The following is a 14,684-nucleotide window of genomic DNA, read 5'->3' on the forward strand; positions in this document are numbered from 1 at the left end:
TCATACTTGTCCAAGGTTTGTTGTCCGATTGCGCTCTAGACTTTATTCTTTAGGCTTTATTCTTTAGGCTTTATTCTTTAGGGTTTATTCTTTAGACTTAATTCTTTCTGCCACAACTCGGGTATTTTTGATCTCCTGAACATCAATGAAAAGTCCCGGGTCACTGAGGCTCTCTCTCTTTCTCCCTGCTCATGTCTGCGTTCAGCACAATCTTGCAATTTGTCAGGACAAACTACTATTTGAATTGCAAACTACGCAATCATCAACGGTGAATTACTGAGCTTCGTTTGGTATGCCGTAAAACGCAGCAGAAAACAGCGGGAAGGCGGTCGCGCGGGAAGGCAAGAGCCATCATCGCCGCTACCGTGGCTTTAATTATTATTATTTTTGTCTTATGTTATTTTATTTTCATTTTTTGTATACAAGAGTTTTATTTATAAGAGTTTTTCTATTAAGAGTGTTTTTTAAAGCTTCCTATAAGTTATCTGTTCTTTTATGTCTGTATCTACTTGCGTTGCAACACCGACCTTTCCCCATATTGTGTGAACAAATAAAGGCTATCTTATCTTATCTTACTTTGAATATTAGATTGAGTTCGAACTACACGGTGTTGAGTTTTGGAAACGTTTTTTGGGGTGTCTACAGCTTGCTCTTCAACAACAAGATCTGGGCAATTAATCAACTTTTTTTTGAGGTATTGAATTCTAATCATTTGGAGATCCACCTCAAATGCTGTGGTGGCAGAAGCATGTTTTTATTAGTATAGGTTCAGGGGGATCATATCACCCAGCCTATAGCAACAACAAGTGGATATAGCTGCAGTAAACATCACACGTTAAATGTAGAACGAATCCATATTTCCACTTAAAGGTGACGAGTTCTGCCCTCTTACCATAGGCATAGGCTAAAGAAATGTTTCAGTGATGGCAAAGAACATCTTCAATAAGTTGTGAATAAATGTCCTCATCGTTTATGCGGTGGTTCAATTTGAGTTTTTCCTTACTTCTTCTCGTATTTTCGTTTCATTTATTTATTTATACAGGGAAAACCCATGGGTACCCTGTTTACCTTGATGTATGTGAGGTGGAAGTCCCTCGGCTGTCTCAGAGTGGGAATTACTAGTTTGAGCCGTGTTCAAGGACATTTTTCCTTGTCAGAAATGGGCAAACTCCATGTTGTCAGTGGCCCAGAAAGCAAGAACTGTACTAGGCAGAATCCAAGATCGATGTGCGCAATTTTTGTCTCTCTATAAACAACTTTGAAGCAATTGTAAGCTTTTAGACAAGACAACTATATTTTCAGTCTATATTTTCTTCTATGGCTTATGGTTTGTGATGTTTTTTGGTAACTCCTCCTGCATATCATTCACCTTCAAAACACAAATGAAACATGAGAAAATCAACACATAAATTGGGTTTAAAAAAAAATCCATTCAATGAAGTGGGACAATATGACATTGATCATGACTGAATAACTGAATCACCTTCAATATGGCTTCCTGCTGTGGGTAATTTTATCTGCAGCTTGGACTGCGGCTGCATAATTTAATACACAACTTAATCCATCTGTCTGCGCTTCACACGACTGATAGACCATAAGGAGAGAGGCACATTTCCCACCTCCCAGACTTTAATTGGTGCTATCCTTCCAACTGGACGAGCGCTGCCTCACACGCGGTGCTGATTTTAGATGTGCGCTCCCTTACTACACTTGCAATTACTTTTTCCTCAGCTAAAACCTCTTTGCCCTGGGAAACATAAAGAAGAAATGACTAGCCACAGCAGGAATCTATGGATTTTGGTTAAGCCTGCAAGATTTTGAAAAAGTATCGGCATCAAGTATTGACCTTATTCCACCCCGCCCACTTTTCCTCTTTTTACCACGTGATCAGCACTTCCGTTGTAATGGCACTTCCGGTACAGCGGGAAGTCGTTGGTCTAAATGGAGAACGAGGGAAAAGTCTCGCCACTAAAATACGTTGTAAAGTAGATTGATTCGTGTAAAATATCCAATGTTCATATGACCAACAAGTCAACAATGCACCAATTTACAAAAACTAAATCAGAATTTCGCATACCTCAAAAAAATATATACGATTTCTCCCACCTCTGCCATATAAGATAATACTTTAAGGGATATTGTCATCCAAAACAAGACATTTGAAATTAGTACATTTTATCCGTATCTCAAAATGAGCAGATTATAAAGACTCATTCATCAATACAATAGTCTTGATCCAATAACAATATCAACCTTTCTTTCAGGGATAAAAAAAAATAAATTGTCCAGGGTGTACTAAGGCCCAAAGTCACTAACGGGAACCAGTGCTAGAAAATGAATTAATTACTGAACACTGAAACACACAACACAGGTTTTCATAGTAAACTGCTGAGTCGATTTCTCTCAATTACAAAACCACTGACATATTTTAATCTGAAGTGGATGGTTGAGGCATGACACTAAAAGAAATCAACCCGTGCAGCAATTCCAGAGATAAACCACTAAAGCCTAAAATCCACTTGGCTGGTGGACAGTGATTGGTTATTAATGAGAGAGGCTCGGTTGTGAGCTAAGTGCACTCGTACACTTAGTGGCGTGATGAATGTGGCGTGTTGTGAACATAAACAGATACACAAACAGACAGGAAGAATCCGCAGACGGGGCATGTAATCACCTCGAGTAAAGAGTGGGTCAGGAAAGCTCACTACATCCGCGGAGAGTTTGCTGTGAGGTCTGTATTTTTACAAGAATGATTGACACATTGACAAGTGGACTGAAATTGTGTTGTTCCAGTGTAAAATTTCATCAGCCACTGTTGGGGGAAAACTGTGTGAGGTGAGACCAGAAAACATGTTCCTTGATGTGTTTGTATTTTTGTGTTTTATTTTTTATTTATTTTTTGACTTTAGAATTTGAAGAAAAGTGATAAAATCTGTTGCCCGTCACTAGTGGTTTTCATGCATTTCACTGCAGTGTTTCTAAATTGTGGTACACGTGCTGCTCGAGGTACTTTGCGGTATTAGTTTACGGTAATTTAGAATCAGTTTTTCCACATGTATGTCCTCTTTTTTGGGTTAGTCCTTATTTCTGGACAAAATGTGTCCCAACTTCATTCTCCCTCATTGTTGTGCTCTACGTTCTGTGTTTTATGTGTTTGAAAATGGAAAGCATACCAGGTTTAGTTTTGTTTTGGACTACTGCATCTGTTGGTACTCGAAGAGCCAAATGTTGACTTAAATGGAACTTGAAGTGAAATGTTTGAGAACCACTGCTCTACTGCATACAATTTGGGTTCCATTATTCACTAACAGAGTAAACAATTACTCAGAGGACACTGTTTTGTAAACCTTCAACAAATAAACGAACAGTAAAAAGAGTCCCATTTCTTCCTCAGACGACAAGTACTGACAGAGGACTGGCTATGAAATCCTCTATTGAAAAGCTGCAAGCATATTGTCAATAAAGATTATTAGAAATGACTGAAAACCTGATTAAAATCTGATTAAAAGCACGGCCAAAGTCAAATGAAATGCTATGCTGCTCCTCGCTTTCTTAAACCTGTAATAATGTGCAAACCTTTTGCACATTATTGTAGGTGTTAAACATTCATTCCAATTCAGTCTCTAATGCGGCATAAATTATGGAAGTCTACTATAAATAGATCAGAACGCAATGAAAGCAGTATGGGTGAAAACACTGAGGCGAGAGGTGTGAATGATAATTGTATACGGCGCCTGCAGCCTTGTGGGTCAGAGAGGTCGTCATCCTCCACTAAACAGCAATAAGACACTTCCACCCTGCATTCTTAGAGACGAACTGGCCCCATCTCATCTCCTCTTCTCATTTTGTGCGGTAGACGTCACTGAGTCTTACAGGAGGCCCAGCTGGAGCAAGTGTCGCAGGTCGCCTTGCAGTTTTACAGATTAACATTACTTTGCAATTCATGGCGTACTCATTTGAAAGGACTATGGAGATCTAGTTGTACTGGCCTCGCTCTAATTGCATGCATTAATCAATAAATATGCAATTACAATATGGATTAACTGAATTTCTCTCTGGATTTTCTTTTGAGGGATAGTAAACCTCCTGCCTCCGAGCATGCCGCAATAACAACTACAATTGAAGTCAGACGCTTATTTACACTAGATTAGATTCATTTGCAATTCATAATTAGGCCTGTCACTAAAATACATTTTGATAAGATAAGATAAGATTTATTTGTCCCACAATGGGGAAATTCCAGTGCTGCAATGCACAGTAGGAGAATAGAAACATGCAATAAAATCATCTAAAGCAAGAAAATAAAAACTCTTACAAACAATAAGTGGCTATGACCCCGGTTACATAACAGAGCAGCATATTGGCAGAATAAATACCCTAAAAGTAGCAGTTAAAGTGACTTAAGAGTATTATCATAGTTATAGTTAGTATTACAGAAAATATACTGCTAAATATAACGATAAACAATAATAGTGAAACTTTACGCCAAATGACACATTAACGCTAAATCAGGAGAATCCCAATAAACCCTTTTCTAAATGTAGAATATTGTAAAAAAAATGCTCTACAATAAATAAAAGCCGAGTGAAACATACAAAGTACAAGTTAATATCTATAGTTAGTCATAGATTTATTATATATTATATGTATTTATTTCACACTAAATCGGTCAAAAAGTGACTACTCTACTAGTGTAAAGAATATTTATACCCGATAAACATTGAGCAACAAAATACATTATATGAGCTATAATTTATGGAACGAAAAGAAAGTTTTTCAATTATGTGATTCAATAACGAATAGACTGTAATACTATGCTATTGGCAACGATGTGTTTCTTTCTTAGAATAACAAACTGGGTACAACATGAGATAAAATCCTGCAGGGCATTCATTCTTCATTCTAAGATTTGAAGTGCACAGTAATGGAACAAAATGAGACTTAATTTAGTGGGAAAATGCCACCCGTGTCTCGTAGAAGCAAAACATTTTCAAACTAGATTAAGGCATTCAAGCACAGCCAAAGGAGTGCAGAGAAATGCCAGGCCAAGGGTGACAGCAGCCTCTTACAACTCATAAACGACAAGGAAAAGTGGGCTATCTCCGGGTGTCGTGTGCTATCTGAGTGGAATAATGATGGATGATGATAAGCGCGTCAAAAAAGTCCCTCTCAGGTGCGTGTGACAGACCGGTTCAGCCGCCAGCATATCCCGCAGGAGTAAGAGGCATCAGGGAACGCTGACGGGGAAATCAGCAGGGGTGCCCTGTGCTTATCTGTGCCCGCTGCCAAATGACCTCCGTCTACATTTCATCACAGTCCTTCAGCTTTGTGAGAGGATTGGAGCTGCACAATGTTGGAAAAGTGATCGTAGAAGCAACAGAGGTATCAACAGGAGACGGGAATCACATGAAAAACTATGTGATTGTTTCAAATATGAGGAAGGCCTCTTTGGTTTTGAGTTTTAAGGGCAGCTTTAGTGGTTGCTGATTGTGTCTCATTTAAGGTCTGTTTGGGCCTGATTTGAGCCCAGTTTAGTCTTGGTATGGATTTGGTTTGGTCCTGTTCGAGCCCTGGTTCAGTTAAGGTCCAGATTTAGTTCCAGTTTGGTTGAAGGTTGAACGTATCGTTGGTCCTGCTTTTGTCTTGGTTTAGTCAAGATTTAGTCCAAGTTTAGTCCTGTTTAATCCATTATGTTTACACTTGCCACATCAAAATTTGGACTAAACAGTGATTTAAACCTGGCACTAAACTTGGACTAGACCAGAACTAAACCAAGATTACAACATTTCCAAACCAAGTCTTGATCAGGACTTAACTGAGCTCAAACCAGGACCAAACTGGAACAAGTGTTTACCGTAGTCCAGGTTTTAGTCCGAGATTTGTCCATGTTTGTTCAAGGTTAAGTCCTGGTTTAGTTCTGATTTAGGCCTAGTGTAGTGTCGGGTTTAAGTCACCGTTTAGCCTTGCCTTACACTGGTTTAGTTAAAATTCAGTCTTTGTTTAGTTTTGTCAAAGGTGAACCACGAAACTTTTCTGGTAGTGATAATAATTACTGCTCCCTTCTCTTTGCTACGTGTGAGGAAAAAGCCCAAGTCTGAATGTGCTGGAGAAGCTGTGTGAGTGCAATCATCTCCCAGTGTCCGGAAAATAATGATGCACTTTTAGGTTCGCTGGGCGTGAAAGATCTCAGTGAAATGCCAAATAACAACGTCAAGATGATTCTGTCTACAGCACCTCTCCGGCAATTCTCCTGCCATGGGCCTAATACTGCGAGGGAATCGAAACAGGAGTGGAGGAGGAAGTCACAAATGAAATAATTACACCAACCAAGATTTCTATTTGTAAGACGGACACAATTGTATTTCTCTTCCCACCCAAACTATCTATACTAAAACTGATCAATTTAGTCGAACAAATGCATTTTAATAGACTTATTGTCTGGAGCAAAAGCGACACAGTGTATTGACTGACAATTAATCAATGAATAGTATAAATAGCAAATTGCCATAAAATCTCCCAGTTGAGGGCAAGAAAGAAACAACAGGTCAATAATTTTATGTTTTGTATGATAGCAAAGCAATGGAAAATAATGAGAGAATATATCCATAAAACTTTGTAGATCTCTTGCTCAAATGTCAAATATGAAACTGCTGCAGCTGTAAAGTCTAATGCACAATAAGCTACAGGTAATCCCCCAGTTACTGTAGCTGCTTCTTTCCAAACCAAGCGGAAGATCTGGAAATGTGTCCAAGAGCCGGCTTTGCTCTGCGGCCACAGGTGTTATCCCAATGGCATTAACAGATGGGTCAAAGACAAAGGACACACATGATAGAAGGACAATATAGGACGTCAGGTTTTTAACTTAACTCGTATGCACAGTGAAAGGCATAGGGTTATGAGAAACAGCACTGGGAGAGATATTCAGGTACTTAATGAAGACTTTATTTACGCATTTGCCTGCTCTATAGTTAGACTTTAAAGTTTTGAACATTTTAAATTGCAATATTGATCTAAAATGTTTTAATAAAAGAAGTCAGCTGTCCAGATATAAAGTGAAAACTGGGATATTTGAAACACCACCATCTTGAATGCAGGAGAATAAAAACAACTCAAACATGCATTTGCAAACAAAAAAAATTGTAACATGGATAAAAGCTTGATTTTGCGTAATAAGTCTCCTTTCAAATTGTGTCTTTTGGTTTAATTATCATTAAACATGGCCAAAAGTGAAGGTATGTATGTACCATAATGTGTGTCCAGTTCACAGAGCATTATGTACAGTTCACGACGCACGGTGCAGCCACACTCAATATTTAGCACTGCTTTGTTGCATCCTTTAACGAGTATGTCATAAACTGTAGCGCACAACAGAAAAGCTCAAAGCAGCGAGTCAAGAGAGTCTCTAAAACTACTGAAGCAGATCATTCAGATATTAAAGGCAACTGAAAAAAATATACAATATAATATGATATTGAACATATTAAGTTTCATGTAATTTCATTTGCATCACTGGTTCACCGGGTTATCTGGTTTGAACTCATTTCAGCTAAATTTCACTTGAAGGTGCACTATGTAACTTTTCTGGAGGGTCCCCACCTGCTTGTTTCCATGGAGATGTTACTGCTTTAGCTGAAATGTCCCACAGTATGGCATTAAACTTATCTATAGTGGATTTTTGTCAATTACTAGTGTTATTATGTGGAAAAACCTGTGTTCTTTTTGTGAGCGGGATGGCCTCTCCACAGATGTGACCTGTAACTTGTCTTGGTGCTGTGTTTAACGTTGGAAATATATCACTTTAATGCTATTCAGTATTATGTCTAGAAATAACACAGCAAGCAGGCAAACATATTGTGGTAAATAATTATACTACAGACATATCTGTGATGAAGGCAAATATGTAAAGATGTGAAATGTCTAAATAGAGCAACATTTTCAAAACTGCAGTGATGTTGGTGCAAAGCTCTATCTCACAGTTATGACACAGTTGGCTCCACAGGCCTGAGCAGCCGCGTGTGGGGACAGTGCTGCTGTAAAACCTCAAAACCATCACTCATCTTCCATTTGTCCAGTGCTGCGTTTGTATTGATCGACCCACTTCTCTCTCTCTCTCACTCTCTCTCTCCTAATGTCTATAAGACTTTTTATGTGTGTCTAAACCCGGATAATGCACATTATCCAGTAACATCAGATTTACAGACAAGTACAAGAGAGTTAGAGCTTGTTAAATGTCTTTGATGATTGATAGATTGGTGAAAATCCAAAAATCTGCTTGGTTTGTCTGGTATTAAAGATAAGATAAGATATTCCTTTATTGTCCCACATCGGGAAATTTCATTGGTGCAACGCAGGTAGATACAGAGGTAGATACAGAAGAACAGATCATTTCTGAACACAATAGTAAAGTACTGACCAGGTATGTACTAGGTAAATAACAGTAAAACAACCTATGTAATAACATGGCCAACAGGTTTGTAAATTAAGACTTCCTCTCCTTTTTCCAGCTTGATTGAGGGCCATTTTCTGTTCCTCTGTATAGCCACATCATATCACTCATCACTGTGTAGTAGTAGTAGTAGTAGTAGCAGTAGCAGTAGTAGTGGTGAAACTGTGTAGTAGTAGTAGTAGTACTGCGTATGTAATGTCAGGTGAATAGCCACAACATATCACTCATCACTGTGTAGTAGTAGTAGTAGCAGTAGCAGTAGTAGTGGTGAAACTGTCTAGTAGTAGTAGTACTGCGTATGTAATGTCAGGTGAATAGCCACAACATATCACTCATCACTGTGTAGCAATAGATGGTCACATTTTTATAGCGCGAGGTACTCAAAGGGCTTTACATCAAGGAACCAGTCACCCAACCAGTCACCCAGACACTGGGGGGCGAGTTGGGTTAAGTGTCTTGCCCAAGGACACAACGGCAGTATTCACATGAGGCAGCTGCGATCGCACCACTCTGACCGAGCAGGGAGTCAAACCACCGACCTTTGGATCAGAAGACGAGCACTCTACCACTGAGCTACTGCCGCCCCACTACAGTAGTAGTAGTAGTAGCAGTAGTAGTAGCAGTAGTAGTAGTAGTAGTAGTAGTAGCAGTAGCAGTAGCAGTAGCAGTAGCAGTAGCAGTCGTAGTAGTAGTAGTAGTAGTAGTAGTAGTTGTAGTACTGCGTGTGTAATGTCAGGTGAATAGCCACAACATATCACTCATCACTGTGTAGTTGTAGTAGTAGTAGTAGTAGTAGTAGGAGTAGTAGTAGTAGTAGTAGTAGTAGTAGTAGTAGTAGTAGTAGTAGTAGTACTGCGTGTGTAATGTCAGGTGAACAGGCATTGGATCATGTTACTCACCTTGAGCTATCGCCATTGACTCAAACTTGTGCAGTTCTCTGAGCAGACAGCCCCGTTCAGACGGATGCAGACTATAAATAAACTCCTTGGCCCCCCGGGGAGAGTCGAGGGGCTCCACGGGCTCCTTGAGCGGGTGCGTGCCCAGGTTACACCGCTGCACGATCATGGACACGAGCGGCTCGGTGTGGCCCAGCGGAGCCCCGCCGCCGCCGGTGTGGTGGCTGCTGAGTCCGGCCGTGGTCAGTCCGGCCCGGGCTCGCAGGGACAGTGCGGGCCGCAGCGCTGTTCGCAGGCTGGGAAACATCTCTGGAGGAGAGTCGAGGATGGAAACTGGAGGAGGAGAACAGAGGTGAGAGTGACCCGAGTCAACACTAGCTAAACACATGGCACGCTCCACACTGACGTCAAATGCGAGTCGTAATAACAAACGGATGAAGAGGTCACAGATGCGTTACACGGCAATCAACATTCGCAATGATTATAGAGCATTTTGCGCCGTGAGCGTGACAGTTTGGCCAATGACAGCAGATCGGAAACTAACCTTTACTAGTGCTATCGGACGCACCTCAGTCGATGGTCCGCTGTCCCGTCCAGCAGCCTCCACAACAAACCTTCAGAACAAAGCCGCTGCTCCCGAGCATATGTCTTAAAATCTCCTGGTTTATTTCACAGCGAACTACACTAGCAAACTCCCAAACACTGATAATATTTCAGCCCAAATCACATATTTGCGCCTCGTCCCGGCTGGTGTAACCTCTGGCTGACAGGAGGCTGCTGTGAGGCGGATGGGAGGAACTGAAAGCGATGGGAAATGTGTCCAATCACAGAGCAGCTGTGCGCTGTGCGTAACACTGACGGCAAGAGGACGCACGCGCGGCTAGAGGACGCACGTGCGGCTCTCGAGCGCGCAGAGAATATCAGCCTTTTACATCCCATAGTAATAGTACACACTGGGCTATATACTGTGGGATATTTGACATCTATGTCATTGTTTCATTCAGACACAACACAAGCAATTAAATCACACAGGCCAGATCAAAGTAGAAAAAGCTTCAGTTGTAGTCATCTGGACTCAGTTAGAAAAAATAGACGTTTCGACTCTCATCCAAGAGTCATTGTCAATAAAAGAATTTAGATCGAGAACTCCGATATTAATACTGTTCTGTGGTAAGACCCTGCCAGATCAAAGTCCTCACTTACAAACTGTCCTTTTGTATTTAAAATATATAAGCTCATATACAAAAGGCCTATGGTATAGAACATGAGCCTTTAGGGCGTGTCCATGCCACTGTCTCAGCAGGTCGCGAGGTTCGTTGGGCATTAAAGCTATTTTTCTGGTCACACCCGAGGAAAATATGAGCCCGTGTATGAGTCAATGTTTCAGAAAGAACCAATTCAAATTACATTAAAAAGAAATGCATCGTGTTAATGTTTGAAATATGCCAATATCCTCTTAAAAGAGTTATATTTGTAGAATTGAAAGGGGAACATATATGAAAATAATGAAAATGAAAAAAAATAAGAACAAAGCTTGGAGAACAGCGGCACCTGCTGGCTCCTCTACTGAATTGAAATATATTGTCAAAGTGGTATTTTTTCAGTGGTATTTTTTCAAACTGAGTCCAGATGACTACAACTGAAGCCTTTTTCTAAATATTGTCAAAGTAATACACCAGACCAGGGTTTCAGGAAAAACAATACAATTATACAATATTTAAATGTTTAACGTTTTATTGTATTGCTAAGGCTGTCATTACACAAAAATAACATTTCATATTTATTGAAACTGAACAGGGACCAACAAGAGAGCTCAACTCTCCTCTGAGGACATAAACTAAACTAGAGATTACAAATTTTCCTCACACCCGCACAAACTATAATCTTATTTTATTTATAGGTGACATTTATATGCTGACATTTGGTATTTTTATATAATATATAATTTTACTAGAAGTGTAAATATACTGCTGATACAACTTTGTCATATTTAAAGGTCTAAAAGAGAAACCACATCCTTTAGTGTCACATCCACTACAATAACGTCTGAGGCATATAATAAACATATAATTATACTTAGAATTTTGTTTTCAAAAGGGTTCTGGTTTTAATTTAAATGCATCTGTAGACACCTATAAGAAATATACCTGTATCATAAATCTGTGAAACACTTGAAATAAAGGACATATAACTCAGGTGTTGCAGAAAAGTTAGTGTTCTGATCACATCAAATGTCCATGCATGGTAAAAAGAAGTCTCTTGCACTGAATGAAAAAAGTATAAAAATAAAAAGCGAGGAAGGCAGATCAATGCAAAGACTAAGAAAATAAATTAAAATGTGAGTTACTGGACATGTTTAGCTAAACAATATTTACATTTTCACAAAGCTTGAAGTGGCCACACTCCCACAACTGTTTGGCCCAGCCATGTTCATAATGCTGGCCAGTGAGAATATGTCTGAAGTTAAATACGGAAACTTTAAAGTTAATAGAATTGTTAACTTCCATGAAAATAAACAATAAGATGATTGCCTTGCTTTTGTGAGTGGTTTCTGAGACAAATAAAAAATAACCAAAACTCCTTAAATCCATGCTACATACACAAAATGCAGCTTGTCTCTTTTAAAAAACAAAGCTGTGTTCTCGACACAAGCTATGTCACATGTGTTTTTTTAGTGTGTAGAAAGCAAACTAAATTTAGTGTTCAGGGGCAACGTAATAATTGTAAGAGATCTGTGATGTGTAGCATCTAGAGAAATAGCACTCAGGGGTCAATAGGATCATTAATCCTCAAACAGAAACAGGCAAAAAGTATTTACAAAATGAAAACTAAACAACATAAACATAAACAAAAGATGTCAGTGGTGTGAAACTTAAGCACACTGTCTCGTTATTGATGAAATTATGATGAGCAGTATCATAATAATCGCAGCTCTTTACGTCCATGCTCATGATGGACTTCAACTGCTGACATATAACAAGGCTTTTTCACAGCCATCTCCTAAACATCGGTTCAATTTGGTGAGCTGCCAAAAGTCCAAGGCATCTCCCACATCTAGTGCTCCGGCAAGGCTGTCAAACAATTAGCACTTTGTGTTCTTGTGGCTGCCCCAGTTTCTGCCCTCAGCAACAGCAGGAGGACAAAAAGTGTATTTGTCCCAGTGACAGTGAACTCTGGCCTCAGTGAGAGTTAACATATGTTTGTGTACATATACCTTAAAGTGTAAAGGAAACATTGCTTGACACATGTGGCTACAGAAAAAAATAATAAATAAAACAAAAATTGTGTTATGTTGCTACAGTGGCTGATGGTTTTAGTGTCCTTTTCTTCTGTTTTTGTGAAAAAGGCATTCTTCTTCATTTGATACGCAAATAAACATGTGCATATTTACAGAAGTCTAACTTAGTTTTCACATCTAAATACATTGTCTGAAGCCTTTAACCCGATTCCTCACATTAATGAGTGGATAAAGAGTTCACTTCTCAAACAGGTCACCTGATTTTTTTATTGCTGAATTTAGGCAATGCGAGGGGCTGAGCGGTCATTAGTCAATGTTCTCTTGAGTTTGACCCCTTTGCGAATAGCAACAAGCATGTTGCCCCCGCTTACTCCTGACTCTATCATCAGCTCTTCGGCCCTCTCCTCTGGCCCTGCCTGGTTCTGCATGTGCAGATGGTTAGCCAAAGCTGTGGCAGGAGGGTTGGTGGAGGCCTGGCCGCTCCAGGACACCATCTGAAGAGGGTTGGGCTCCTCTCTAGCAAACATGGGATAATCTGGGCTGTCATCTCCCCGGCCTCTCTCCATTTCCTCCGTGCTTCTGTTTCCATTGACAGTCGCTGTCATGTCCGGCACTGTGGGGATTTTCACTGGGACGACTGGCGTGCGGATGGGAATCGGGCCTGTGCCAGTTACAGAAGCAGAGCGCCGGGCCGAGGGTTTTGAAGACGGCGTTCGGCGGATTGTGGCGACTCCTGGGGTGATGATAACCGGACCATGGCCTGAAGAGTATGTGCCATTATGAGTACTGGATCCAGAGTAATAACCCTGATTTGAAGGAGCTGTAAAAAAATAAATAAATAAATAAATAAAACCATAAGAAATCATTATACAGACACAGTATATTCTGCAATTTAATTTAGTTGATAAAAGGTGATAATGACCTGTGGGTGTGGGTGGATAAGTCCCATTGGATTGATAATGGCCTGAATGCATGGGTGTAGGAGGATAGCCTCCCTGACTGGGGTAAGGAGCCTGTGTGCTGGGCAGACCAGCTGTCGAGGCGGGCCGCTTCGTCTGGAACATGCGCCTGTAGGACTGGCCAATGTCACTGTTCCTTGGGATAGTAGATGATTTATCATACTCAGCCTGCTCAGCCTCTTGATCCCCAGCCATTGAGAAGTAGTCATAGTCTGAAACTAAAATCAAATTAAAGCTATTGATATTGTTCCTTTTAATATAAGTGTAAAATAAGACGGTTGGAGCAGGTTATAAAAGAGTTAAACCTTGTGAAGGTATTGTATCCTCAGAGCAGCATGGTGTGTTGGTCTGAGTGCTGTAGCCACTTGAGCACTGTATCGAGTCTCGACTGGACCTTTGAGTGTCCAGCTCTAGACTTCGTGACAAGGCCATCGCAAGTTCCTCATGTGGCAGGAAATCCCCAGACTAAAAGTGGAAAAAACCATTGACATGTTCAGAAAGGCAGATCAAATCTAATCTTAAATGTAAGTATAGTTAAATATGGAAAGGTTGCAATTACCAGCTGAAACATAATAAGGCAAAAATATCATTATAATTAAAATAGAAAAAGCACAGGTAACGGCGTACCTTGAGCTGTAAGGCCAGTATACTGTTGGACTCCTCCACAAAGCTCGAGTGCTGTGGTGTTTGAGGCACCGCAGGAGCAGAGGAGACCGCTGACATGGCGGTGGATGCAGAGCCGTTCACACTGTGATTCACACTGTGATTCACACTGTGATTCACACTGTGAGTTCCATTAGCCTCTGTAACAGGTGGAGCCTCCTTGTCTTTCTTCCTCCTCAGAGTGTTGACCATCGGCTGGTCATAGGGTCCTGGTTTTGCCCAGTCCTACGAGATACACCAAAATTAATATTAGTAATTTATTGTATTTGGCTTACTGTGTTTGTAGGCTGAATAAGATTCTAAATTATATTTCACACATTTCAGTGCATGGCGTCTTATTAATTATTATATTTAAAGGTGCACTAAGTAACTTGCCATGTTTCACAGCATGGCATTAAATTTATCTAGCTTACATTTATTCCACGAGGTCCATAACTCAACTGTCAATCTTTTGAGTCACATCTACAGACACACCTCTTTAG

The 14,684-nt window shown here is 40.2% G+C and overlaps 2 protein-coding genes across 10 annotated transcripts in view; both read right to left on the minus strand.

Moving 5' to 3' along the window:
* The window catches only part of LOC140374150 (transmembrane protein 65-like), a 33,145-nt gene extending 23,013 nt beyond the window's left edge, over positions 1-10,132 (minus strand). For 2 of the 3 annotated variants that reach the window (XR_011929073.1, XM_072460955.1), the window contains exons 1-2: positions 9,887-10,132; positions 9,346-9,675 (exon numbers count right to left, since the gene is read on the minus strand). Coding sequence is in view for 2 of the 3 variants with exons in the window: in XM_072460955.1 (XP_072317056.1) it covers positions 9,346-9,649 (304 nt within the window). In the remaining variant the exon portion in view is untranslated. The remainder of the gene's footprint in view (positions 1-9,345; positions 9,676-9,886) is intronic. The other variant, XM_072460956.1, reaches the window with a different exon arrangement.
* Positions 10,133-11,058: 926 nt separating this feature from the next.
* LOC140374637 (protein MTSS 1-like) overlaps positions 11,059-14,684 on the minus strand; it is a 37,357-nt gene continuing 33,731 nt past the window's right edge. For all 7 annotated transcript variants that reach the window (XM_072461575.1, XM_072461574.1, XM_072461573.1 and 4 more), the window contains 4 exons: positions 14,167-14,427; positions 13,845-14,004; positions 13,503-13,757; positions 11,059-13,400 (listed from right to left, as the gene is read on the minus strand). In XM_072461575.1, the coding sequence (XP_072317676.1) occupies positions 12,859-13,400; positions 13,503-13,757; positions 13,845-14,004; positions 14,167-14,427 (1,218 nt within the window). In that variant the 3' untranslated portion in view covers positions 11,059-12,858. The remainder of the gene's footprint in view (positions 13,401-13,502; positions 13,758-13,844; positions 14,005-14,166; positions 14,428-14,684) is intronic.

This window comes from Eucyclogobius newberryi, unplaced genomic scaffold, assembly GCF_026437365.1.
Source record: "Eucyclogobius newberryi isolate DKJ021-1_F unplaced genomic scaffold, fEucNew1.0.hap1 SCAF_3, whole genome shotgun sequence".
NCBI classification, from domain to species: domain Eukaryota; kingdom Metazoa; phylum Chordata; class Actinopteri; order Gobiiformes; family Gobiidae; genus Eucyclogobius; species Eucyclogobius newberryi.